The sequence below is a fragment of the Gouania willdenowi genome, chromosome 22 (genome assembly GCF_900634775.1).
Source record: "Gouania willdenowi chromosome 22, fGouWil2.1, whole genome shotgun sequence".
Classification (NCBI taxonomy): Eukaryota; Metazoa; Chordata; class Actinopteri; order Blenniiformes; family Gobiesocidae; genus Gouania; species Gouania willdenowi.
In genome coordinates this window covers 20705486-20732921 of record NC_041065.1, presented here as the reverse complement: position 1 = coordinate 20732921, position 27436 = coordinate 20705486, and the positions used below count along the sequence as shown (strand labels likewise).

At 38.7% G+C, this 27436-nt stretch overlaps 2 protein-coding genes across 3 annotated transcripts in view; both read left to right on the top strand.

Annotated features, from left to right (window-relative positions):
- ldlrap1b (low density lipoprotein receptor adaptor protein 1b) overlaps nt 1–21035 on the top strand; it is a 44953-nt gene extending 23918 nt beyond the window's left edge. Inside the window, exons 2-9 of the mRNA XM_028437720.1 lie at nt 2191–2333; nt 3917–4029; nt 4724–4838; nt 6518–6590; nt 10033–10119; nt 13905–14035; nt 15529–15563; nt 19902–21035. Of these exons, the coding sequence (XP_028293521.1) occupies nt 2191–2333; nt 3917–4029; nt 4724–4838; nt 6518–6590; nt 10033–10119; nt 13905–14035; nt 15529–15563; nt 19902–20046 (842 nt within the window). The 3' untranslated portion in view covers nt 20047–21035. The remainder of the gene's footprint in view (nt 1–2190; nt 2334–3916; nt 4030–4723; nt 4839–6517; nt 6591–10032; nt 10120–13904; nt 14036–15528; nt 15564–19901) is intronic.
- Nucleotides 21036–22939: 1904 nt separating this feature from the next.
- Nucleotides 22940–27066, top strand: LOC114456145 (uncharacterized). Of its 2 annotated transcripts, none has more exons than XM_028437722.1 (7): nt 22940–23124; nt 23987–24079; nt 24298–24420; nt 24510–24546; nt 24656–24826; nt 25312–25402; nt 25485–27066. In XM_028437722.1, exons 3-7 carry the CDS (start codon nt 24400–24402, stop codon nt 25573–25575), a joined length of 411 nt encoding a protein of 136 aa, XP_028293523.1. In that variant the 5' UTR covers nt 22940–23124; nt 23987–24079; nt 24298–24399; the 3' UTR covers nt 25576–27066. The 2 variants fall into 2 exon arrangements, with proteins under 2 accessions (XP_028293523.1, XP_028293522.1); XM_028437721.1 differs by having other exon boundaries at nt 23925–24079.
- The last annotated feature ends 370 nt before the right edge of the window (nt 27067–27436 follow it).

The following is a 27436-nucleotide window of genomic DNA, read 5'->3' as shown; positions in this document are numbered from 1 at the left end:
CCCCAGAGTCTTGTTTCATGCTTCCACCAGAATGGGCAGCTGATGTAGAAAGGCCTGCTATACATGTGATTGATAAAGCTCTGATCGCTGCGAGTGTTTTCCAGGCATCTCTGAAGATCCAGCTCTGTAGCACCATTATAAGCCATAGAGCAAAGTGCTCATTTTTAAATGCAGGCGATCTCCAAAGACGACACAATACCAACGAACCTGTGCCGTATTCTGAGGGGCTGCGCCTCGTAATAGACATTTATAGTCCACTCGGGCCGCTTAGTAACTTGATTCCGGTCATGAGTTGTAGCTTGTGATCCTGCACTAGTGATTCCATTACAGTAAGGGTGTTACTTATCCAGGCACTAATGTAGCAGTCCCATCTGTACACCAAAGACCTTGACCTCAGAGTGGGTGTTCCCAGTGGGGAAACACCCATTACTTAAGTGTAGGTTTAGCTGTAGCTGTATTTATACCATTACATGCACAGTCGTCTTGTTGAGTTCTAAAAATAAAAGGATATTAAAGGTTTGTCTCTGCTGCTGTTGCCAGATCATATTCCCCAAATGATATGCTTCCTAAACCCAAGGTCTGACATTTCCAGTGTGCATGATGTGGATGTGAGAGATCTAAAAATGAATTTACTCAATGGAAAATAAAACCATCATATTTTAGAAAAGAGCAGCAGCTTTTGTGTAGTAAAATGTGTTGGCTACTTCAAAAACAGCCCCGGCCTGTCAATACTTGAACTGTGCTAAACCTCTGGAGGTGTGCTGTGTACCTAAGACAAATAATTTAAGGCCTGAAAGTTGCATGTTGGAGCTACGTGCTCAGGTGGTATTAGTTTTTGGGAATTTGGCGGGTGACTCATTCAGCCCACAAACTAATTGTTGTGTTTCTCAACCCAAACAAGGACTCTTCCAAGGATGGTTCAGATTGAGTAACATCCTGATTGATAATTACAGTAGCCTAGTCAAAGCGCCATGAAGACATTTTACCGCTCGAGTAATTTCTTCAATCGAAGCCTTTGGAAAGTCTCTCGTACTGATTACAGGATATTTAAAGAGACGCAATGAGTAAGAGCTTTGTCGTGGATCAGATGTTTCCACTGGTTGTTAAGTATCACAGATAAATAACTCAGTTTAAGTCTAATTTCCTTAGGGATTACACCTGCAAGCAACAATCAATGGAGTTGAACTCGCAGCACTCGGTTCTGTTGGGTTTGTTTGTTGTGACAACAGAGAGATCTGTAAACTTGTCATCAGTTTTTAGGACTTTCATCAGTTTGGCCATCTAAGAAAAAGAAAGGCAAAAACATTCAGCTAAAGGTTGCTAAGATGAGAGCCTAAATGCATTGATGAACTAGATACATCATACTGAGGCCCAAGTTTGGTCCAAGACTGGTTGAAGAAATGACATCTATCAGCTGACAAAAGGTAGTGAGCTTGATCCCACAGGAAGTGAAGATGGTGTTTTTGTTCGTTCGAAAACACAATGTAGCTTTGCTTTGGCATCACTAATCCAGGTAAAGGTTCGACCGCTTCTCTGTGTAGAAAGTAGGCCTGCACGATTTGGCTTAAAACCAATATCGCGATGTTTTTAGGCTAAATCACAATCTACGATATTTATCTCAATATTTTAATTTCTCCTCTCAATCACTGCACGAATGTTAAATTCAATCCTTTGGTGCATAAAATGACACCAATATGGTGATTCAAGTAGCCCCTTATATTAGTGATGTGCCATGTAAGGAACTTCACGATTCGATTATTCAACAATTATCACAATTTTTGATGCATACACAAATATGTAGCAGAGTTTTCTGGATGGACGGGGTATTACGCAGCGTGGTGTGAAAGGAGCGTGAAAGAGTCCCAGCTGACAGCAAAGTATTTATGTGACAATTTGTACTTGATAGTTGCGATATAGTCATTTCATATATCTTGCGTGGAACAAGCTTGATATGTCGCCCACCATTAGTAGAAAGCACATGTTTGCCTTTGTCAATATGCAAGCATGTGTGTTTAACTATCTGGAATGAGGACAGTGTTGAGCTTCTGTCATGTCTAATATTGCTGAGTTTAACAGCAGGAAAGTGAGCACAGTGAGTTCGCGCTGTCCCGGCATGTGTGAGAGAAGCTTTTCATCCAGCCTGGCAGCACAAATCGCACCACTGCTGAAGTGTCGCGTCTCTTTTTCCAGAGCTTCCGGAGAACTGGTCGGACACGAGAGAAACCCTGCTGGAGGGCATGGTGTTCCAGCTCAAATACCTCGGGGTCACCATGGTGGAGCAGCCCAAAGGAGAAGAACTGTCTGCAGCTGCTGTCAAGAGGATAGTAACCACGGTGAGCCTCAGCACAAACAGTTGAAGATGAGAGAACATTGACCAGGGGTGGACTGGGACCAAAATTCGGTCCTGGCATTTTCTGTCCAGACCAGCCCACTACATTATCAGTGTACACCACGTAGAAGCCGTTACTAAGTCAGTGATGCTCAACATGTGGCTCTTTATGCCTCAATTTTAATTATGATTCCCCCAGAAAACCTTAAAAGGGGGACACTTTAACCACTTTTTATTTTTTTCCTTTGGCCGTTTTGCAACTTCCTTTGTCTCAGATTTTAGCCACCTTTTGCCAATAAATACCCCTTTTTTTTCTACTTTTTGTCCATTTTTGCAAGTTCATTTTGACACTTTTATCCAATTTTTGTCCTTTCTTAAATTTTTTTGTCCACTTTTCATCCAAATAAGCTAACTTCTGCCCAATAAATTCCACTTGTTTCCTTTTCCCTACATTTTTGCCCTTTTTCACAATTGTTTGATGTATTTTGCTCACTTAAGCTACCTTATTCCATGATTATATACCATCTGGTTCCTCTTTATTTGCCCATTTTTTGGCCACTCTGCATTTGGTTGATTTCAGTCACCTTTCACTTTTTTCTTGCCATGTTTTTGCCAGTTTTGGACCATTTTTGGCCATCTATTAATATGTCTACCTCTTCTCGCTCATCAAAAAAAAAAAAAAAAACAGTTTGCAGACGGACCGGCCCACTTCGGGTTGACGGCCCACCAGGACAATACCCGGTATGCTAGATTGCCAGTCCACTCCCTGTCCTTGACCTCACTTTAAACTGCTCACCAAAACAAGGGCTGTCGCCCCTCCCCCCCACTCTTAAACCTCACCTCGTGATTTCCAGACATTGTGATTTCCTGTCACTTTTATGACCCAACATCTCAGTGTACAGAAGAGACCCTGAGGCACAGGTTGACATTTGGAGAATGATGCAATCAGTGGCGACGCTGTTGCTAAGTGTGTGGCTCATCCAGCTTTATCATGCTAGAGATGTCTTATGTTATTGGCTCTGGCAGCTCAGTAGGTAATGAAGTTAGTGGCTGCAGGAGGGTGGGACTCACACTGTTCTGTGATTTATTGAGAGGACGGCCGATCTGATTTGGACTAATGCGACGGCATTCAGTGCAGGTGTCTAATGAAAAGGCTGCCAGGCTGCTTAAAGAGGATTGTTATTTTGGTTAAATATGGTAATTGTGCAATTTGTATTTGTTATAGTCTTAAATAATGTTATTATACTATTTCCAAAACTGGGGATGGGGACTTGAAAGGTCAACCATTGGTTAAGTTGCTCAATGAATAAAGTGCAGAGTTATGTATGTGAAAAGCCACAATGCATAAGTGGGACGTTTCTAAGTGGTTCCTCTGCATGTTGTTCCCCTTTTAAATGATCTTTGAACCCTAAAGGATTGAGGAAATCTGCTTTACTGAACCAAGCATATTTTCAGGCAATTAAAACTTAAATTGTTAGTGTTGCTGTGTCACTGATTTATAATTCTCACATTGGGTTTCAGCTAATATTTTGAAGTTGAAATGGTTCTTCTTTGATTTTGTGTCACCTTCTATTCTCTCATTTTTAGGCCAAAGCCGGTGGTAAAAAACTCCAAAAAGTGGCCATGACCGTGTCTCCTCGAGGAATCATCCTTTACGACAGTGCCTCAAACCAGCTAATGGAGAACATTTCCATTTACAGGTGAGCCTCCACTTTCTGTGTAGAGGGCAACATTAACTGCTGCATTATCAGTGTGTGTCTGTCTCTTTCTTAAGTCCTTGATTGCATACCTTCAGATCTCTCCTGCCTGCCACAGCCTGCACACTCCAAGCCTCACCTTTGTTGGCCTGGAGCTCATGAATCGTGCTTTGGTTTTTCAAAAATTCCACATTCATGACTCCACGTATCACAAAGGGATGGAACTTCGCATCATTTTTAGTCCAATACGCAAGGTTCATGTTCACCTGTGTTTCTGACAAACTGTCTCCACTGTCCAGGGTTGCATAAAGGCAATTCATAATATTCTGTTACAAAGACATAAGATTTAGACATCATACTCCTATGCTGCCTAGTATTTTACTAACTAACAGGGCGTGTTGTTAAAAATCAGACATTGCCTGGTTGTGTACTTGCACTCAGACACAGCTGGACTGTGTGGCACTGAGATCACCACTGCAGATGGATTTAAGAAAAGGGATTTTTCCCTAATGCTTTTTTTTTTTTTTGGAGAAATGCTAGATTAAAGAGTTTAAATCAGATTGCTGCACTAGCTTAGGGGTTTATTGCAGATAGTTTCCCAGCAGGTCCCTCCGTGGACCTCTGATGATGTTTAGATTTTATTAAAGTCTATTCAAACGTGGGCCCGTGTGTGTGTGTGTGTGTGTGTGTGTTTCAGGATATCTTATTGCACTGCGGACAAGATGCATGACAAAGTGTTTGCCTACATTGTCCAAAGCCAGCATAATGAGACTCTGGAGTGTCACGCCTTCCTCTGCCCCAAGAGGAAAATTGTAAGTATAATAATAACTAGAATATTTGCATTTCCTGAAGAAAATGCAAGTGAGGATGCAGATGCTGGCCCGCATTGCACTGCATTAGCTTAGCATTAGCCAAACATTAGCATTGGCATTAGCTTAGAATTAGCCTAGTGTTAGCATTAGCCTAGCATCAGCATTAGCCAAACACTAGCATTGGCATTAGCTTAGAATTAGCCTAGTGTTAGCATTAGCCTAGCATCAGCATTAGCCAAACACTAGCATTGACATTAGCTTAGAATGAGCCTAGTGTTAGCATTAGCCTAGCATCAGCATTAGCCAAACACTAGCATTGGCATTAGCTTAGAATTAGTCTAATGTTAGCATTAGACTAGCATCAGCATTAGCCAAACATTAGCATTGGCATTAGCTTAGAATTAGCCTAGCATCAGCATTAGCCTAGCAATAGCATTAACCTAGCATTAGCATTAACCTAGCATTGGCGTTAGCCTAGCATTAGCACTCACCTAGCATTAGCATTAACCTAGCATTGGCATTAGCCTAGCATTAGCACTCACCTAGCATTAGCATTAACCTAGCAATAGCTGACTATTAGCATTATGGTTGAAAAAGGTTAAATAAGTTGAAAAGGTCGAAAAAAGTTGAAAAAGGTTGCCTCCTGCATCTTCCCAAAAAACAATAATATACAGTATAATACTCTTTATATCTGTACTGTGTACAGGTCCATGTAAATTTCCCCTTTGTGGGACGAATAAAGGACATCTAATCTTATCTTAATATAATATAATAATACATTTTATTTAAAAGCGCTTTTCTAGAAAATCAAAGACACTTTACAGGTTAAAACAACAACAGCAAATACAGCAATGAATATGAACAAATATAAATCAGAAAAAATAAAGAACATTAGTAGAAAAAAGGCAGGAAACAGACATCTGTGAGTAGATAGTTACATGTTAAAAGCTGAGTGAAACAGGTGAGTTTTGAGAAGTGATTTGAAAGAGGAGGTTGGTGCAGTTACTATTAGTTCTTGGGAGGGAGTTTCAGACAATAGGAGCAAGTATGTCTGTTTGCATGTTATTCTCCTCGTCTCTTAGGTCAACTTTGGTTTATTGGGCTGTTTAGGTTTGTACTGTTGAACATGCCAGAGAACCAGAAACCATCTAAAGTGGGTTGTAAAGAGTGGACAAAGATTGTATTAAGATATCGTTGGGGCTTTTTAGAGTTTGAACTGACTATACTTTCTACTTGGTTTTCCTATTTATTTGGAAATAACCAGCCCTTGATTCTACCATGATGCATGTTTTCAAACCAGGGAGTAAGCATGTTAAACATTTGTTCAAATGTTCAAGGCATGAATTCATGAGAAAGAAATGATGAGAACATGCAGGGCGGTGATTCTTTTATCCCTCATTTAGCATTCCCAGCATATCTGGAGGTTTATTCAGATCGTGCCACTCCCTCCTCTTCCTTCCCCTCACTCATTTAGCTGTAGTCAAAAGGTCACGCATCCTCCCAACTACGTTAACAGGTCCTTTTCTTCTTCTTCTTCCCCTTTTTTCAAGTACCGACATGGTAATCTGCTTCCTTCCTGTTTGGTGTTGTCGCTGTTTGTGTAACAGTCTCAGACTGCCTGCTAGAGTTTCCTTCCAAGCAAGGACGTGTGATATGAATCCCTTTATCTTGTCTTACAGGCCCAGGCGGTGACCCTGACGGTGGCTCAGGCGTTCAGGGTGGCGTTTGAGTTCTGGCAGGCTGCTAAGGAAGGTGTGTATATTGAAATATATTTAACTCTTTCTCTTGTCACACTTTATCATCCTTTACCTCACAGTCTAACCAACAGTACATCATGTCTTCCTTCCCCTTCTGATCCACGCACTGTCTGCAGAGGTCATGTGAAACGCAAGAGATTGTTTTTTTTTTTTTTGACTCTGACGCTCTTGCTTGTTCCTGTTTTCTCACACAAAGAGGAAAAAGCCTCTCTAGTATTTAAATCCTTCCTCAGGCCGCACAGAGTCCTGTTTTATTTTAATAAGCCCACTTTTGAACAGGAAACCCAGTCAGAAGTAAAGAATAATCTTTGTGTTGACATAGACACAGAGTAGGAGACGAGCTAAGAGATGACCTGAGGCAGAGGAGACCCTTTAAAGTTTAAAGTTCCCCTAAATTCATTTAGGCTTTGAAGAGCTTTACCTCACATGTCTTTGTCTGTTGAGAATATAAGGCTGAAATTTAGAGTGTGTGAACTTCACCATATTATTGATTTCACCTTTTTACATGTTACACACCCATAAAGAGTCACATAGTGTTGCTGTGTTAAACAGGAAACGTGCACTTTACAGTTTGGACACGCACTGTGGTGTGAGACTGCGACTTGATTTTCATTATTCCAACAAATGAATATCATAAAAAATAGATGAAAATGAATAAAGAACTCAATTTCAATATAATACACATTAGACTTGTTTGACGAGGCATAGGAAGAAGCCTAGGTTACCCCATTCTTCACCATTAACAAATTAAGAATCCAATGAAATAAACTAAATGGACAATACAAATAAATACTCAAATTGAGCTATTAGGAAAAACAAAACAATACAAACAAAAATGAACATGCGCCATCAACATCTGTGAGATTTCCTCATTTCTGTACTTTTGTACAGTAAAGTGCATTTATATTTATACTTTGTTTAATCGATCCACAAAACCACCCCACAAAAGGAAATAGACATACTTTTTAAATTGGTTGTAGGTGTTGCCTCATACTTCTACACAGTCATTGAAATATGGTAACACACGTGAACTACAGAGAATATACAGTGCTCTCTCATTCTTTGGGACGTATTACAGTCAAAGTGCTGCATAAGCACAGCTCAGCAGAACATGTGATTTAATGCACGCATGACTCTAGTGTAATCGAGCTTCTTACTGTGTAACAGCAGCTCAGCATTCTCATTTTGACATGTGCAGCGCTTAGACTTGGATGGTCGTCTCTGATTTCTCTCACATCTGTCAACAAACACACACACACACACACACACACACACACACACACACACACACACACACACACACACACTCTCTCTCCTCTGCTCACAGTGCTCAGCATCACTTTCCTCTGTAGATTTGATGGGGGGAAGGGACAGTGCAGAGAAAGGTGGGGCAGAGGGGGGGTGTTGGTTGGGAGTAATTGTAAATAATTGTGTGTGTGCAGCAGAGAAAGAGTCAGTGTCATTGATCCTGTTGCATTCAGAGCCTTCCCTTTAGATAACCACGCTTACATCCAACCAAAGCATTGGATTGTTTTCATGTGGGAACATTTTCACTGAAGGGAAATTTTCCTCTCAAGATCAAGGGAAAGCCTTGAACTTGTCTCAGTTTCTCCCATATTTCTGACTTGAATATCAAAACGTGTTCAGTTAACTCATTTTTATCTCCATGTATTTTTCATTCCTTCTGTTTTTTTCCCCTTTCAGTCGTAGTATCCGCCTTTCTTTAATGAGCTGTTTCTTTTTTGCTTTGTCGAGGTTGTGAGGGGTGATGGAAGTCATGGTTCCCTCTTGTAATGCAGAAGATGAAGAAAGATTTTGCTCCTAGGGAGAATTTTCCCCCTATCTGTTTCATTAAAGTTACAAAACACCCCAGGACTCACTGTTGGGTCTGTTTAGTTTGCACACAGTGGATCTCCATGGTCACCCACATATTCCTGGATACCCTAGCAGCCTCTAAATCTGTATTTATAAAATATTCACTCTGAATGATACAGGAAGCTACTGACAGCCTTCCATATCAGTGTTGATAGCCAGTGATCCGGTTTTCAGTCTGAAAATGACACATCAGGCAAAATGAGACCCCGGGGAATTGAACACTTAGCTACCTACACTCTAGGGAAGCTTTTATTTTGGAGGGAGATGATGAAATACAGATTTCTTCTCACTGTATGAAAGAGAAATGTGGATTTCATTGACAGTGATGGGGTTCACTGCATATTATAAAGGTTCAAAGCTGTTGTGTTTTTTGTGGGAGTTTCTGATTTTTTTTTTTTATCTTTTTAAACTTTCAGTTCCTCCTCGATGTTGGAGAGTTTCGAAACACTGTCAATATTGCAAACAAAGACGTTTTTTTCCCCAAAGTGGAGATGTTTCTTGTTAAAGCAGAACTTGCCTGGATCTGAAGAGCAAATTGCTGTTTTGTTAGAAGTGGGTTCACATCATATCAAAGCTGTGTTGGATCTAAACATGTAGAACAGTAGCCCTCCAGGACTAGGATTTCCCAGCATTGGTTCATATTGTGTGACAGATTTTTGCCTCTGCTCCTAATAAAGAGCAGCAGCTGTTTTTACATTTTTGGGTTGGACATTTTAAGATTTCTTTTACTGTTGATTGTTATTAGCAATCAATCTCTCAATTAATTCATCCATATTTAAAGTTCACTTATTCTGATTAAAGTTGGTATATTCTTTATCAGATTACTCAGAGTGCAAAGGAAGTGAAAGAAAGCGTCCCAGTTCATTTAATAAGAACGGCTGTTTGAGACTGGCAGGAAGTTGTCATCAAATACTCCAATGTTTCTATCCAGTTTTTACATTATTGTTAAAATTTTAAATAAAATAGTTTTTTTTTAAAACTTTTTTAAGAGATACATTTGTTTAACTATCAATTTAATGATTGATGTGAGCTTAGTTCCTTTTTTTTACTCTTGAGTCTGTATAACATCTAAGTACGCAGTGAAAGATAGACTAAACTATGTCAACACCACAAGTGACAGTGTAAAAGTATGTCAGGGGAGCAGGAGACAAATTCATCCAAACCACATTTTCTAATGTAAACTTTTTCTTTTTTTTTCCTTTGTTTTGCTTGAATATATATTTATCAAGACAGTGTTCAATTCTGTCAGAGTCTGACGTGACAACATGAGTTGCAGCAAGAATGTGGTTGTTGTGGATATGGACACCTTACATTGTGCAACATGCTGCAGCGCTCACTCTGCAGCTTTGAAATCATGTTGTCAAAGGATGCAGGTAAATCAAAATCTGTGGCTGTGATCTTTCTGGGTTGAAATGCAGATTAAAGGGATAGATGTGGAGGGGAAAACTGTGTCTGTTGGGAGTTTGCAGGTTATTTAAAAGCAGCAGCTTTTGCCTGAAGACAGATACAATTGCAACAGTTACAATTACGGTTGTTGTTTTGTTTCTTTTCTCTGTGAACAGAGAAGGAGAAGCGGGCAAAGACGGGGTCTGACAGTGAAGGGGCCAGCAGCTCCCAGTCGGACAGCTCAGGCAGTCTAAAGGAAGGAGGTGAGTCACGTCCTGCTTTCTCCCCTTCAGGGGGTGTTCTAAGTGTAAGGCAACCGTCGACTCCCAATTTAGTTTATTAAATTAATTTACAAAAGTCACGATAGAGCTGTTGTTAAGTCAGTGATGCTCAACATGTGGCTCTTTGTTTTAATTGTAATTATTATTCCTCCAGAAAACCGTAAAAGGGGGAAACTTTTTGACCCCTTTTACCTTTTTCTTTGACTATTTTTGACACTTCCTTTGTCCCATTTTTGCCCTTTTTCCCCAAACATTTGACAGCTGTTTTGTTTTTTCAGATTTTAGCTTCCTTTTGCCAATAAATATCTGCTGCTGGTGCTTTTTGACACTTTTATTCAATTTTTGTCCTTTAACCATTTTTTGTGCCATTTTTCATTCAAATAAGCTAGCTTTTGCTCAATAATCAACACGTGTTTCCTTTTTTCCCTACATTTTCCCTCTTTTTGTTCTACACTTTTGCCCTTTTTCACTATTATTTGCCACATTTAAGCTACCCTTTGCCATTACATACCACCTGTTTCTTCTTTTTGGGAATTTTTTTTGCCACTCCTGGCTGCTTCTGGTCCATTTTAGTCACTTTTTTGCTCTTTTCTTGCCACAATTTTGCCACTTTTGGACCAATTTTTGCTTTCTGTTGCTAATTTTTTGTCACTTTACTCATCACTGTTAACACCTTGTTTATCTTCTCGGAACAGCAGCTTTGTCAAATGGCTGCCTGTGATTGGCTTGCTCACCATTCAATCATTCTAAATGGACCAATACATTTTCAGCAATAAATCCCTCTGTTCATCCATTCATCTTTATTGGATGAATAAAGAATACTCCAAAAAATGGTAGGAATTATTTTTTGTTTTTATGAAAGTGCGGGTGAGATGCGCCTGTTCCCCTCGGTCTGTGACAGCCATTGTCTTCTCTGGGAAAGGAGGAATCTTCACCCACTTGTCAAACGTTGACCTGTTTTTGGACTGCAGGTCAGCAGACGGCCCTAATGTCACTTTTCCTTTTGAAATCAACAGCAAATGACATTTTATGTTGATTAGCTTAGATAATAATGATAATGATGTGCATAATTTTGAGCCATCAAAGCTGCACTGCTGCTCTGTGGATCTATTAAAACAAATATATCGCTGTGACATTTAACCATCACTGATTTAAATCAGGCCACAGACAAACAGACTATTCAATCATGGCCTTCATTCTCTATGCCCTGATTGTTCTGTTAGACTCCCACTAAACAGTGTCTAACTGAGCCTGCAGGCATTTTCCCATCAATGTTTTGTCCATGAGACAGAAGAAAAGACAACTAGAAGCATTTTGTTGTCAGAGCTACTTTAGTTTTTCCATTGTATTTGTGCGTCTTTTTGCTGTTTCACTGTTTTGATGTTTGTTAGTTTTTTTTCTGTAGCCTGAAATGTCAGAGGTTGCTGTTTTGGACAGCCTGGAAACTCATAACATAGAGATATGTGCTCCGTGATCTTATTATGATCCTTTGGCTGAGACAAGTGATCTGCAGCCAGGGTCCAAATCTCCACCAACGCTGTAGAAACGAGGTCTGTGACCCTGAATGTGTAGCAAATCCCAGCGAACATGCGTTTGAAGGATGATCCCCTCCTGTGAGAAGGCCTAACATATCTGTACTTGGATGCAGAGGCATGTTTTTTTTAGACTAATATGATTCTTCTGATCTCTGTGTCTCATTTTGCCAGGAAATGGTTTTTTGTAAGGCTTTCTGGTTCAAAAGAGTAAAACACTGCAGTTTTTGTTTAATCCTGTGACGAATTTTCAATCAATCGGTTTATATGGTGATGAAAAACTGGGACCGTCACACACCTTATACCAGGGGTCTTCAACCTTCACTCTTAAAGGAGCCATTTTGCCTAATCTCAACTGGATTAAAGTTAATCCAGAGCCGGAAAAAAAAAAAAAAAACTTCTTAATGAAGACAATTCAATGTATAAAATATTATACAGTTAAAATAATATTGAATAATTTGATGAATTAATGGATTTGAAGGGCTACAAAATATAACACGTGATCATGTCGGTCAACACATGCTAATTTCTTCCAACATAATCAAGGATGCATATTAAGTCGGCATGTTGACAGTTAAATAAATCTTTACCCACACATATAACATCTCTTTTTTTTTAGTTTAGTTATCTTAGCAGGGATTTAAAACTCAAGATTAGCCACAGGTGCAAGGAAAGGTGAAGTAGGAAGGTGGCTTATTGACTTATTGAGCAAATTGATTTATTTTTAGGTTAACAAATTGTTTTGCCATAAGTTTATTTGAAGTTAATGTCATTAATCATCAATATCATCTGTAAGAAATAACAATTCAGTATTATAATATATTTATTAAAACTATAGGGAGCCATAAGAGTCAAATAGCCACATGAGGCTCCAGAGCCGCAGGTTGCAGACCCATGCCCAATACATTCTACAGTAGTGCAATAAAGCTAGTCATGTTGTTAAAGAAAAGTTATGTGGACGTTGGGTGTCGGACTTGGTTCCTGGAGAGCATCAGTCCTGCAGGAATGCGGCAAAGAATAAAGTAGAAGCTTAGTAAATGAAATAATTAGCTTTCTCTCCATATATACAGCATCCTCACAGCTGAGGATGAATAGATAAAGGAGGTGATGCGTTCAGATGTTCCAGTATTTTAGAGAGGTCTCACTAATGCGTATTTCAGAGATAAAACCCGTGGCCTTTCAAGGTTAAACAACTTCTCCTGCCAAAGGTTTTCACCAGCTGGTCCCAAATCCAGGATCGGGCACAGCAGAGCTTTAGGCTGATCCAACAGAACATCACAGAACATCACAGAGGCTCAGGGGATCAGAGGTTTGTCAGAGATGAGTCAGCATTTAACACGTCACTAGATACCATGGACTCTCTCTCTTCTGTCAGAGTCTCACAGCTCTAAAATAGAAACGCTACTTCCTGTGTCAGCAAAGGGAACTTGGCCTGCATGAGACACAGCAGTGGAAAAATAATGGCAGATGTTTCTTTTAGGGTTTACACGGAAAGATCTGAATCCGGACGATAATTGAATGTGAAGTGAGGTGATGTCAAGGGGAATACTGGGAACAAACTGGAACAAAACTGGTGTCAAGCGAATCACTGTCTTTATTTGACGAAGAAACACAAGAATTCACTGTGAGAATGAAGTAAAAACACTTCCATGCATCTGTTACGGGACTCCACATCCCACAATGCAATGCGCGAAACCTTTGAGACGATGACGATAAACAAGTGTTTACAGGGGAGAATAAAACAAACTTACAAGTGACAATTTTAACATCTGATATCTTTTTTTTGGGCAAATATTCAATTTATTGAACTATGACAACTACACTATGTCTACACTGTGTCTTTATCTGATGAATTATCGTTTAGAGCAGCGTTAACACTGGCTCAAAGGTCGTCTAAGGACACTCAGGTTAGGTCGATAGTAAAGAGAGCTTGAGGTGGTTTTTCATTGACCACGTTAACCAAAGAATCACACACACACACACACACACACACTATTGACACACATTAATCATCAGGCAAAGCCATTACCAGCCAATCTAATTACAGTTCATTAGAGTCTGGTGGGGGTCACTGAATGCTCACTTATCACTAAGTGACAACCTACAGATGGCCAGATGAATGAGATACTGTAGATATGAGGCTCATATATCAGCGTTTTACATTCTGCAACTTTAAAGCATTTTATAAATGTAATGTAGTGTTAAGTTAGACTTTTTGTGTTGTTTCCTTTATAGAAGTGGCCACTGGGACTCTTCTGGATCTGGCTGAAGGAGCCAAGGCGGCTCATGTCCACTCGGGGACCAAGCAGAGAGACTCTGGGGCCTTGACGGCACACGATCACCCAACAGAGAACAACACAGTCTGGGTAAGACAGGAGGCTTCAGCAGAGGAATGAATGGAGCGCTGAGGCAGAGTAGCTGCTGTATTCAGGGGCGTGGCCTCAAAGGCTGTACAATGGCCCATTGAACCGCGCTGGCCTTATCTAATGGTCACAGGGCTGTGTTGGGTTTGCTTCATCTTACACACAACAGAGAATCAGGGCTGAGCATCAAAGCAACAACAGAGGTTTGCTACATCACTTGTTGCTCGAGTCGATTTCCTTTTCATTCTATTCATGAATCACATTATGGAAAATGATTCGATAACAAAAACATGAAAGAATTACATCAGCTCTGCGTTTTTTTGTTTCCTTACAATGAAGATTCATCCCAGAGACTATGATCGTGTCCTGTATTTATCCTCTGATGTTCTGCATCTTTTAAACACCATCATGTGCTGTTGTAGATTTGTAGGATTGACTGCTGCAATAGCTTTGATAGATTGACAGTGTTCCTTAATTTAAATGGAATAAAAAGACCACTGTCCCTCCACCATAAGCTCAGGGTTTGTTTTTATAAACTCACTTGTGTCCAGCTGTCTTTTATTTGTTATTGTCTGTTGTTTGACAAATAATAGCAGCAGTCAGGTGAGTCGTTTACTGACTGTACAACAGTTGATAATGTCCTTTAACAGGGGCCGTCTGTACGGATGGACTGGCCATCTGGCATACCGGGCAGTGGGCCGGTCAGTTATGTTTTTTTTTGACGAGCAAGTGTAGGCAGACATGGTAACAGGTGCCCAAAAATGGTCCAACAGTGGCAAAAACATGGCAAGAGTGTAAAAGAGTGTAGAATGACTAAAATGGGCTAAAAGCATTCAAGAGTGGCCAAATAATGGGCAAATAAAGAGGAACCAGGTGGTATGTAATGGCAAATTGTGGCAAACAATAGTGAAAATGGGCAAAAATGTTGGTATGTATTGGGCAAAAGTTAGCTTATTTAGATGAAAAGTGGCCAAAAAAAATAAAAGAGAGAATGAAATTTGGATAAAAGTATCAAAAAGAACTTGCAAAAATGGACAAAAATAGGAAATAAGGGATATTTATTGGCCAAAGGAAACTAAAGTCTGAAAAAATAGAATTTTTTTTGAAAAGGGGCAAAAATGTGACAAAGGAAGTTGCTAAATGTAAATAAGTAAAAAGGGGTTAAAACGTGTTCAACTTTTAAGGTTTTCTGGGGGAATAATAATAAAGAGCCACATGTTGAGCATCACTGACTTAATAACAGCTTCTACATGGTGTCCTCTGATAATGTAATGGGTTGGTCTGGACACAAAATGCCAGGGCTGAAGTTTTGTCCCAGTCCACCCATGGTGATCAGTTGTTTCCCCTCTGACGTGTTTATTAACAGAATTATTTTCTTTTTTAGAAATAGATTTTGTACTGTACAAAGCCAAAATCCACACAATCCCACCCTTGATCCGTTTCCTGAATCTTCTGTCCAGATCCAGTCTCACCCGTCTGTGTTTTGTGTGTAACAGGAGCTGGAGGACGGTCTGGACGAGGCTTTCTCAAGGTAAGATGTGTGTTTTTGTATTCCAGTCTCTCTCTGCTGCTCTTTGGGGACTGTTTACCTGCAGACTAAAGCCCCTCCCTCAGCCTGACGCTGTCTTGCTGTCTGTCTGGGCTGCTTTTATAGCCCACATCCTGCTTCGTATCACACACTGATTTCACACGAGGTCAGGGAGTCTCAGATTAGAATTGGTTCCTACGGAGGAGCCGCGTTTCAGACTTGTCCTGTATTTTTTACTGCAGTGGAATAAATGCTCACAGGCAGATATTGCAGACACATATGAGGTGAGGCGTCTGTGATGAATGATTTCATTCAGGAATCAGAGAATGAGCTGTGGTGGTCACCTCCCAAACAAACTGCATCTGTGTCATCCTATATTCTTTAATTTCCCTGTAGCGCTACATTAACCCTCTTTAGCAGATGCAGCACAGGTTGGTTCCAGTGTCAGTAATCAGGCACCAAGAAGCCACTGAAACCCTATTATCAGATGATTATTTCTCTGTGCGCTCTGTAATTACACCCCAGCATCGCTACTTTGTCACTGTTTATGCGTGAAGCTTCCTCTTTAATCACAGAAAAGCGTCTGATTGTAGACGTGAGTAAATAATTTAAGGGGCAGAGCTGACATCGGCCTCAGTTAGGAGGAGCTGATTGTGCCGTTTAAGCTGAATGAGGATTTAGTGTCCCCTTCAGTTTGCAGCATCACCGATGATATTGTCATTTATTTTCTACCTCAGCTGACAGGTCGTGTTAAATTTCTGAGTATATAAATAATTTTCATGCATTAGTCTGGGATTATAGCTAGCAAGTTTGTTTCTGCTGTAGTTTAATAGGACGATTATGAGTCTTTGCTGCCCTCTGCTGGCACTGCTTTGTGGCAAATATTTTTATTACCTCAGCCTAAGAGTATTTTTCTGTTAGCAGGATTACATCAAAAGTACTTAAGGATTTTGACAAAATGAAGAAAAAAATAAAAAATAAAATATATATATATATATATATATATATGTGTATATATATATATATATATATATATATATATATGTATATGTATAGACTTTACACCATGGAAGATTCAATTGAAATGTGTCGGGGATCTGGATAATTATACTGATTCTGGATCAGTTTGAATAATGTAAAAGTCCCTATCTCTCATCATTTGATTTGAGTTGATTTAATTTTTTTTTCGAACTTGAGCACAACAGAGAAAAGTATAAAGAAAAACATGATGATAATAATAATAATAGTAGTAATCATAATAGTAATAATCAAACAAGGCAAAGAAAGAATAAATGGTACAAAAATCCTGCTCATGAAGCCTGTATGATCCTACCCCTTGTAATATCTAGCACTATGCATATAATCTTCTTATAATACACACCTATTTACACTATCAATATACATACAGTATATACTGTATATACAACACATCATTAATTGATGTGTATCTATATAATTATACAATTCATGTGATCCACTCTACATTCATCTGTCCACACATACACAAGTATATACACGCCTATTTACAATTTTATCCTTTTAACACTTGTACTTTGACAAGATAAACTTTATGTAGTTATGTTTAGATTGCTTTAAATTCAGACGTTTATTTTCTATTTCAATGCACAAACTGTTTTACAAACTAAAGCTTTTTTTTTGTTGTTGTCCGTCCAGAAGTTCATTTTCTCTTTTAAGTTATAAGTCTCAGATTTTTAAATAAACAATTTCTGAATATTTTTAATTTGCTAATTTTTTGTAATTGACCAATCTTTATGAAATTTGACTCAATTATGTCAGGTTGGTTCCTCATTTACCCCACCAACTTTTGTCTGAATCTGATTGGGATTGTCCATTTCACAGCGATTTTTCAAGAAAATAGGGGTGCCCATACATTTGGAGCTACTCTATCGTTATTAATGGGAATAGAAATATCTTCCAGTCCTTTAAAGTGTGGATGATCAAGTACCATGATCAGGATCATTGATCCAGATAACTGCCAATATCTGGCAAAGGGGAGATTTGGCATGTGGCAGATGTTTGCGCTCGCTGAGAGCTCTTGTTAAATTTAAGAATGGAGAAGAAATTCAAGTTGTTTTTTTTTGTTAGGTCTAATAAACGCTTATTACCTTATGTCGCTCTTTTCAGATTGTAGACAAACAACTGGAGTTGCAAAAATGAGTGACCTCATATTAATTAAAGCTGCTGCTTTTTTTTTTTATTAATCAGATAAAGACAGTGTATATGCTTCATACATCAATTAATTCAAAATAATTTGCTTGAAAAATGTAAAAAGTGGAAATTTCCGCTGAAACATTTGTGTTTATCTCCACTGTAAACGCTCTTATTGACGTTTTTAGAAATGTTTTGCGCATTGCATTGTGGGAAGTGGTCCTGTAAACGGATGCATGGAAGTGTTTTTACTTCTTTCTTAAACTGTGATGTCTGAGTTTGCTGCCAACCATTCTGCACCACAGTGACTTCCGAACACATTTCACAAAACAATGGCAGATGTTTTTTTTTTTGGGGGGCTCACACGGAAAGATCCGAATTCGGCCGAAATTAAATGTCTTGTGGAGTGAGGTGATATCACGGGAATACTGGGATATCCAACAAACTACAACAAAAATGGTGTCAAGTGAATCATTGTCCTGCTCGTTTACCAAGGAAACAAGGAAATACAGTGGGAATAAAGTAAAAACACTTCTGTACATCCATCTACTGGACGTGATCGTACAGAGAAACACACGTAATCTTATATCAATCTTGTTCCTGGAGGGTTGCTGTCCTGCTTGTTTTAGCTGTTTTTTTTTCCTTCAACATAGCTGAAAGTGATGAGTCATTGTTACTGAGCCTTCAGCAGAGCTGCATCATCACATATTAATCAGCAACATGCAGCACTGTCGCTCTCCAGGACCAAGAATGAAGATCCTCGTTTTGAAGTAATTACCAAAAATGCTGAATAATTGATCTTAAGGTTCAACTTTGAAATAATATGTGCTTATTTGACAAAGTACAACTTGCCAAACGTCACCTGTAAGAGATGTAGAAGTAGAAACGTCCTAGAATGCATTACGTTTGTTTCTGACTCCTCATGACATGGGTTTTTAATTGCCTTTATTAATGGATATATTAGATTTGCTGACCTGTGGACGTTGCAGTTTGTGAGTCTTTGCTTTGACTTGTGATGTTTCCTTTGCGCCCCTCAGCCGCAGTTTGGATAGCTTTGAATCCTACTCAGGTAACTCAATCACCTCACTGATGCCTCATTCCTCTCCTGACCAACCATCCACCTCCATCATCTGTGTGAAAAACCCACGCGTGCTCTGATTATGTTTCCCCGACGCACAGAAATCACGCAGCCGCACGGGACGAAAAACAAGAGAATCTAGTTTTTGTTTAATTTCACCATTTAAAAGTCACTTTCAGAATGTCCACGTCCTCACGCTATCAACTCTGAGGCATCATTAATGACTGTGGAGTGTGTGTGTGTATGTGTATGTGTGTGTTCACATGTAGGTCTAACATGTCCACACTGTGTTCAAGCCATTGTATTTTCCTCTCAGGCCATTCTTGATCAAGTCCATGTCATTAGTAGGAACAGTTCACATGATTTCTGCATTTTAAAGTTTGTGTGTTGATAAGGATGGGCAAACGAGATTTAAACCAGGATCCAAAACGGACCTCAGAGATCGTATCGTATCAAATAACAGATGATGTCACAGGTGGTTCTTTCGTCTCAACATGTGACCACTGAGGATATTATGACACACTGCAGGAAATGGAGTCTATAGGACACCAATGGACACACATGGATATATTCCGATACAGTTTGGTAAAATTATTAATTCTCATCTAATGATTTTTAAATAGCTGAATCAGAGTTATACAGTTTTTTTTTTTTTTTTTTAAATATATAAGATAAAAGACTTTAATTTGTCCCACAGTGGAGAAATTTGGTTTATACATTAGCAGAAGAATAAAGGAGAATAGCATTTCACACAATAATAAATGGAAATAAATGCATGAAACATGAATAACAAGAATCTATATACATATTTTATAAACTGCATTATCTTTCATATTTTAATGTGCAATAATTATTTTGCCTTTCAATATTAAAATGTATTTTTGTTATGGCAGAAAAATCTGAATAAAACGGTCAGCCATTCAATATGCTTTGACTCAATATTCCCACTAGGTGTCACTGTTTTTCTAGAAAGTGCGACCTAAAAAAGGCAGGCGGATATTTGTTCTAATTCTTTTGCCCATCCTTGTCCCTGTTTAATGATGACAGAGGTTTAATTGTAGTTTGTGATGTTTTTCTCTCCTGTTCTCCCTCAGACTCGCTGAGTCTCGCAGTAACCCCCAGGTGCTGGACATTGGGGTAAACCCTCAGGACTTCAACACTGACGAGTGCCTGTCTCCGAGCAAATGGGACCAAGAGGAGATGGACTTCTCTGCACAAAAAGACACGTTTGGTTTCTAACCTGAACCGTCTGCCACAAAAAGACAAAAACAAAGCAAGGACGGATGCGGAGAGTTAGTGGAAGCTGAACAGACGCTGATGGCCTTTTCCTGACACTCTCTCGTGACTGCGTGACGTCTCTGCACCGTCCGTCAGAAGAACAGCTCCAGCAGGATTCTTCTGCAACAAGCCAAAGCAATAGAAACCCACTGTTTGTTTTTATTATTTTTTTTATAAGGAATCCCATGCAGTCCCGTCAGTGTCTGTCTTCTTGTTGTTGTGTCTGTGTACATTTAAAAACGGTGTGTGTGAGAGTTACAAAGGGAAGGATGAGTCAGTTCATAGTGAGGTTGAAGGTCAATAAAGGGTGCTTCACTTAATGTATTTCCTTAGATGTAAAATCCTCCAATGAGCAGTTTTAAATATGAATACATGCTTTAAGAATGAGCAGTCTTATTTAACATCGGAAGCTTTGAAGACTTACACACGTGTCGGTCAATGAGTGTTTGTTTGTGTACAAAAACTGTGTGAACAAAGTGACAATCGTATTTTTTTCTATTGCAGAAACTATTTTTGCACTCGGCATTTCTGCTCATCCAAAGCACACATTTCACTAAAGCGAATTTCTCCTCCATAACTTTAAGTTCTTTATGTATATAGAGTATAGTGCCTCTGCTCACTCTCCACTTTTGGACAAAACTAATGTTTTCATCTCGGTATTCAATGATCCAACTTCCATATGCACAGTTGTTGCATTTCATTGTATTTTTCCAGTTTTCTTAAGTTCTGTCATCAAATGTTAAACTTCCTCTGAGGATCAGAGTCACAAAGCAGAGGCTGCTGGTGTTGTACTCACACTCAAACATCTTCTATGTTTTGTTACTTTTTACCTTTCTGGGTTTACGCTTTCTTCAGGGACGGCTCCCAGTGGTTTTTTTTGTGAGGCATTTGGTTACACAAGAATTTAACTTATATTAATTTACATACATTTAATAAAAAGTGGAATTGTGTGCATTGTTTTATTTGGTATCCAAACTGAACAAATGTTATGCTGACTTTAGTATTTCTACTCCACTGTAGTTTTGCCTTGTTTATTTGATGTTAACCAAGCAGTTACATTTAGTCAATGCTTGATGAAAAAACTCACATTTTGGTTTTATCTGCGTATTTCTACTGTTTCCGGTTAACTAGCCAGGATTTATACTGGTGATAATGGACAACTCAGATGTCCAGGGCAGAGCTAATCAAATTGTGGTTTTGAAGACCAAGTAATGTTAAGTCAAGTGAAACATCAAAGGGACCATCAAAGGCGATCAGCAAAACTCCTTTGATGAAGACTGGCAGTTGATAGTCGAAACATGTCGGGAGATTAAAAATTTAAAAAGCCTCGGATTGCTAGCTGGCTACATTCATTGACTTGTGAAGCAGCGGAGCCTCGTACCAGCGGTGTGATCAGAAGCAGGAGCGGGGCTAGCTACAAAGCTAAAAGCTAATCCTCAGAGAACGCCGCTTCCTTCCATCCTGCGTTCTAATGTCCGCTCCCTGGAGAACAAACTGGACTACCTGAAGCTGGATAGACATGCAAGACGAGAGATGAGGGCCGCGGTGTTTGCATATACACCAATAACAACTGGTGCAACAACAGTGAGCTGGTCTCATGTCACTGCTCTCCTGATGTAGAACTACTGGCTATAAAATACAGACATTGTTCTCCCTGATCTGTTCTAACTTTTGGCAGTCTATAAAACTCCAAGTTTTTCGCAGTCTGACCGATTAGTACAGCCAAAAACACGGCAATAGTTCACCATTTCCTCTCAAAATTCGGGATTTGCTCATTTGTGTGCTGTTGGTACACCTGCTGCTTTATCTCCAAGATGGCGACTTCCGGGTTGATGACGCGCCTTGAAAACCCTCTCTCTCTCTCTCTCTCTCTCTCTCTCTCTCTCTCTCTCTATCTCTCTATCTCTCTATCTCTCTCTCTCTCTCTATATATATATATATATAGAGGTATTTCTCAATCTCTAAGTAGAATTATCCGTTAAATTTTGAACCGATTTCCAAACTGTTTAATTTTTTAAAAACGTCACACTATGATACAAGGTGCTTGGAATGTATAGCCTTAAACAATGTTGTCAATGAAAACCTGAGCACATCTGAACGTTTTCTGGGTTCCTTTTTTTCTATTTCTATCTATCTATCTATCTATCTATCTATCTATCTATCTATCTATCTATCTATCTATCTATCTATCTATCTATCTATCTATCTATCTATCTATCTATCTATCTATCTATCTATCTATCTATCATGTCTGACGTTTGTTACAAACAAACCCCGTGAAAATTGCTTGAGAATTGAGTGATTTATGACAACTTTAATAGTGTAGCACATTCCTCTATAGATTTAATGCACTGTAGGAGCCAGTAGCACCTTTCCAAGATGGCCGCCCTGTTGACGCAACTAACAAGTGGGCGGCAGCAGTTAATGCGGCGTCTATCTATCTATCTATCTATCTATCTATCTATCTATCTATCTATCTATCTATCTATCTATCTATCTATCTATCTATCTATCTATCTATCTATCTATCTATCTATCTATCTATCTATCATGTCTGACGTTTGTTACAAACAAACCCCGTGTAAATTGCTTTAGAATTGAGCAACTTTTAATAGTGTAAACACATCATTCCTCTACAGATGTAATACACTGTAGGAGTGATTGCTACCGGTCCAAGATGGCACACCGCTCTAGTGGGCTGTAGCAGTCGATGCTTTATCCTCATCGAGTGTTTGTAATTTTGAAATTGTTCAATAAAAAAAAAAGCATGCGTCTACGTATATAATGTCTATGCTCCACAGTGGCATTTCCTGATTTCTCCCAACACTCCACTCGTCACGTGGTTCAAGGGGCGCTGAAACAACACAGTGCAGCAAGTTTTCATTGTGAAATACCTCGAGTGTCGTCTGGAAGTGGCGGATGTATTTTGTAGGGCTGGTTTCTCGCTGCTCCGGCTTTGCAAACATATATTATTGGACTTTTCTGACGGACACATTTGGTTCTTACAACGGTGCAAACACATGAAATCCGTCGTTCGCTGTGAGTATATTTATTAATAATGAGTTTTAGTTGATTGACAAGGAGGAAATAAACGCTCTCGTGTCGAGGTTCCATTCAAACTTTAGAGTCATTGTAAAGAGTTGTGATTTTAGTTGAATGAACTGGTGTGAAATTGAATAACTTAGTCATTGGTGAGTTTATCTCAGCACGAGAAAGTTGATCCCAATCTCGGTATTGTGATTGTTAGGACACAAGTAAGTATCTAAAAAGTAACTCTTACAACATGTCACCTGAGGTTTATTCCATAAAGCGGGTTATGTTCAAACTCTGAGTATGTTCAGGCTCAAATGAGGGAAACTCTGAGTATCTCATTCCTAAACGCGAGGAATGTTCTTCTGAGTATGTTACCATGGCAACATTGTCCGTGAACTAAACCTGGTCGCTGGCAGGTTTTATCAAAGAAACCCTTGGTTTCTACCTGGCTCCGCCCACCTGAACACTTTAATAAACCCTAACATTAGTAACACCACAGAGGTGTTCACATCATTACTAATGTTGTGTTGCTTTACGTCTTTTTTTTGTGATAACGGTAATTTTCTTTATAACATTGTAGATGTAGATCATTAAGTGAAAGTCACTGAGAGGTTGATCTGCATTAAAACATCTACTGTGTAACAGGAGGCCTCTCTATGCAGACATATGCTGCTGACACACCTCCTCAGACACATTTTATTCATATTATTCACCAATATGCACAGTCTGCATATTGTACTCAGATAGAATATTCTGTTGTTATCATTGACCTAACATACAAATGTACCGTGTGCCTTTATTTACAGGTTATCTTTCTCTACCATTTATAATAGTAGTACAATGTAAACTATCTTGCCGTCCCTATCAGAAGGATGGTCTCACACACTACCTGTTGTTAGACCCAGAGGGGGTTTTGGATCCCAAACCCACCGACTGTCATGTTTCATTTCATCATAAAAACGTAAGTCATGCATTTAATTTCAAACATTAATGAATGTGTGTCTTAGAAATGTTGATTATGAATCATTAATATGCATCACATACACCTTTAGAAACATTGTTTTGTGATTAAAATTCTATTTAATATCATCATAAATGATGATAGATTGTATTATTAATAGATGAAGGTAATATGTTATATGACATGTTTAACACTTATAGTGTTTACCTTTATTTCAGGGCACTAATATCTTCAACCTGAACGACTCTAAACCCCCTTACGTGATAAATGTTACCAGCAATGGACTCACAACCACGAAATGTATTCCATTTATTGGCATCATGCACAACTGCATCTCAGAGGTATTTAATATTTATTATTCAGTTAAAGAAAGAGCTGTGTGAAATGTTTCTCACCTGTTAACATTATATTCTGTTGTCTGGTGTCTTAGAGGATTCTATATGATCTAAATGATGTACCATGTAACAGTGAGTATTTGGCTCTTCTTTGCATTTCTGCCTTTGTTACTGTTTATTCTGCTGAAGTGAACGTTTGCTCCTTACAATTTAAATATCAAAATTGTCTTTTCTTTTACAGTCAGCTGTAGTGAAACAACTCCCTCCACTGTGGATCAAAGCATCAAACCCACTCCCTCCACTGTGGTTCAAAGCATCAAACCCACTCCCTCCACTGTGGATCAAAGCATCAAACCCACTCCCTCCACTGTGGTTCAAAGCATCAAACCCACTCCCTCCACTGTGAATCAAAGTAAGGAAAGAGTAATGAAAGTTTTTTTTTTTTTTTTGAGCGGCAATAACAAGAGTAATCCTGAGGTGACGACATATGCAAACGCTGATTGGCTGAAATCTCTAAAGTGACGATGACTCATAAATGATTATTACATGTGTTTGAGGCTGTGATATGAATGACGAAAGACATTTCTTACACAAATTACTAACAAAGCTTTATTATTCACTGTTGGTTGTGTATTGTTTTAAATTTAGGTTCATTTAAGAAAAATAAATCTAAGAAGAAAAGTTGATTTTCAACCAAATCTTTCAATGTTAGAGGTAATTAAGTGGCAGTGGTGACAACTGAGTCATAGACTGCAACACTTTACATCGCGTGGCATAAAGATTCTGATCGACTACATTTATACTTAAAGTTGCTGCATTTGAGCAAAAACAACTTTTCTAATATGTGGTTCATCAAGTATTTACCTCGTGGTATTTACCTGGAAAACTTGTTTTCAGGAAACCGTCTATTTCTCCTCTTGCCCATTGGACTTGTGGTGCTGGTCATTGTTGCCATTGTTGTGCTTCTATGGATGGGACCGGAAATCGGGTAAATTTTTCATCATGTTGAGACATGAAAATACTTGCATTTGTTTTTCTTAGAATTAACCAACATATATTGTGTCACATAGGTTCTCCATGTTCAAAAGATTCTACACGTCTGTGATGACAACCAACGAGGAACACCAAGCAAACGACATTGAGCTTGGAGAAGTGAATTAGTATTTCTAAACTATTTTCACCCACACACACACACACACACACACTTTGCGCTGCAGACAGCACACTCAGTACAAAGCCATCCTGGCTGTACTGCTTCTACATTTTGAAAGGTTTATATTTAAATATTGTCTTCATACTTTATGACTATTTCTGACTTTTTTTTTCCTTCTGTCTTTTTATTTTTTTCTAAATTGTGTATTTTATTTCCTGGAAGCTGAGCTGTCCAACCACAATGTCACTGTGTCTATGTGGCATGTGCTTAGAGACAATATAAAGGATTTGGACTCTGATGATCTATATTATACATAAATAAGAGGGTTATGAAAGCAGGGAAGTACAGAAATAATGTAAACTTAGGGAAACCTACACTGGTGTTAAAGTGAATGAAAGCTGTGGAAGCTAAGACACATTACACCTCATTTACAGGTTTAGATCACAGCAGTAAGATTAACCTGATTATTTAAAAGACTTATGGCAGTGGTCACCAACACGGGGCCCGTGGGCACCAGGGAGCCAGTATGGATCATGTGAGGTTCCCTCAGGAGCTCTAGTCACCAATGAGCTCCATTTAAAATCTGATTTACTTTTTAGGATTCAAACTCATTTTGATTTTCATAAAATAAAAATTGTTACATTTTACAAATGTTACATGTCATACGATTAGGTAAAAGTTGTTATTAAGTGACTAGTAAAATAGGAAGATGATACATTTGGATGAAATGTAATGAAACAATTGCATGAATTAGGAGAAAGTTAAGTTATTGCTAATCTTCCTTATTATCTTACCCTCTAATTAAAGTGAAACAGTGAATATTTAGTATTTAAGAAGTGCTTTTCTAACTAGTAGCCCTTCAGACTCTTCAATACCAATGGAGTAGCTCACAGTTTCAGAAAGGTTGGTGACCCCTGACTTAAGGCCTTCTCAGACATGTTTCCCTTTAATAAGCTTTACATATTTTTACCTGTGAAGAACTGAGTCATCAATATTGTGCTTAAAAAGAAGTTTAAATCCCTGAATAGGTTCATTCAGGGAAGATTTGTGATGCTGCCTTTGCCAGTTTATCTAGTTTATAAGAAAGGATCTCATCAGTCATTGAGTCATGCTAGTGAAGAGCTAGCTAATATTAGCAAAGTGGTAATGGAAAGGTTTCCTGTGCTAGAAATGGAGAGTTGTGTAAAAGACATTTTGATGAATAAATAAACTATATATAGATAAAGCCTTTAAAGTAGGGATGTCCTGATTGGATTGGGGTTGATTTTATTGACCCAATATTAGAGGTATTTGAAGATAAAAGTATTGTTACTCTTACAAGCAGCGGGTGCACCGTAAGCTTATGAAAATCAGACCAGGAGCCAAAAATGGCAATTGGGACATCCCTATTTAAAAGTATGTAAACTATATATTATAATATATACAGTATATTTACTCACACAGTATATGTGTAAGGCAAGGCAAGGCAAGGCAAATTTATTTGTATAGCGCATTTCATACTCAAGGCAACTCAATGTGCTTTACATGATAAAACATTCAATTGTTTAAAATCAATAAGAACATTTAAAATCATCAGTAAAATCAATTAAAATCATCAGTAAAATCAATTAAAATCATCAGTAAAATCATCATGACATCAACAACATGACTAAAAATCTCCCTCTCAATCATACGCAGTAGAGAAAAAAAGTGCCTTTAACTTTGATTTAAAAATGTTCACATTGGATGTTAACTTCAGCTCTGCTGGCAGTTTGTTCCACTTCTTTGCAGCATAACAACTAAAAGCAGCATCACCATGTTTACTGTGAGCTCTGGGCTCCACTATCTGACCTGTGTTCATAGATCTGAGAGACCTGCTGGGTTCATACC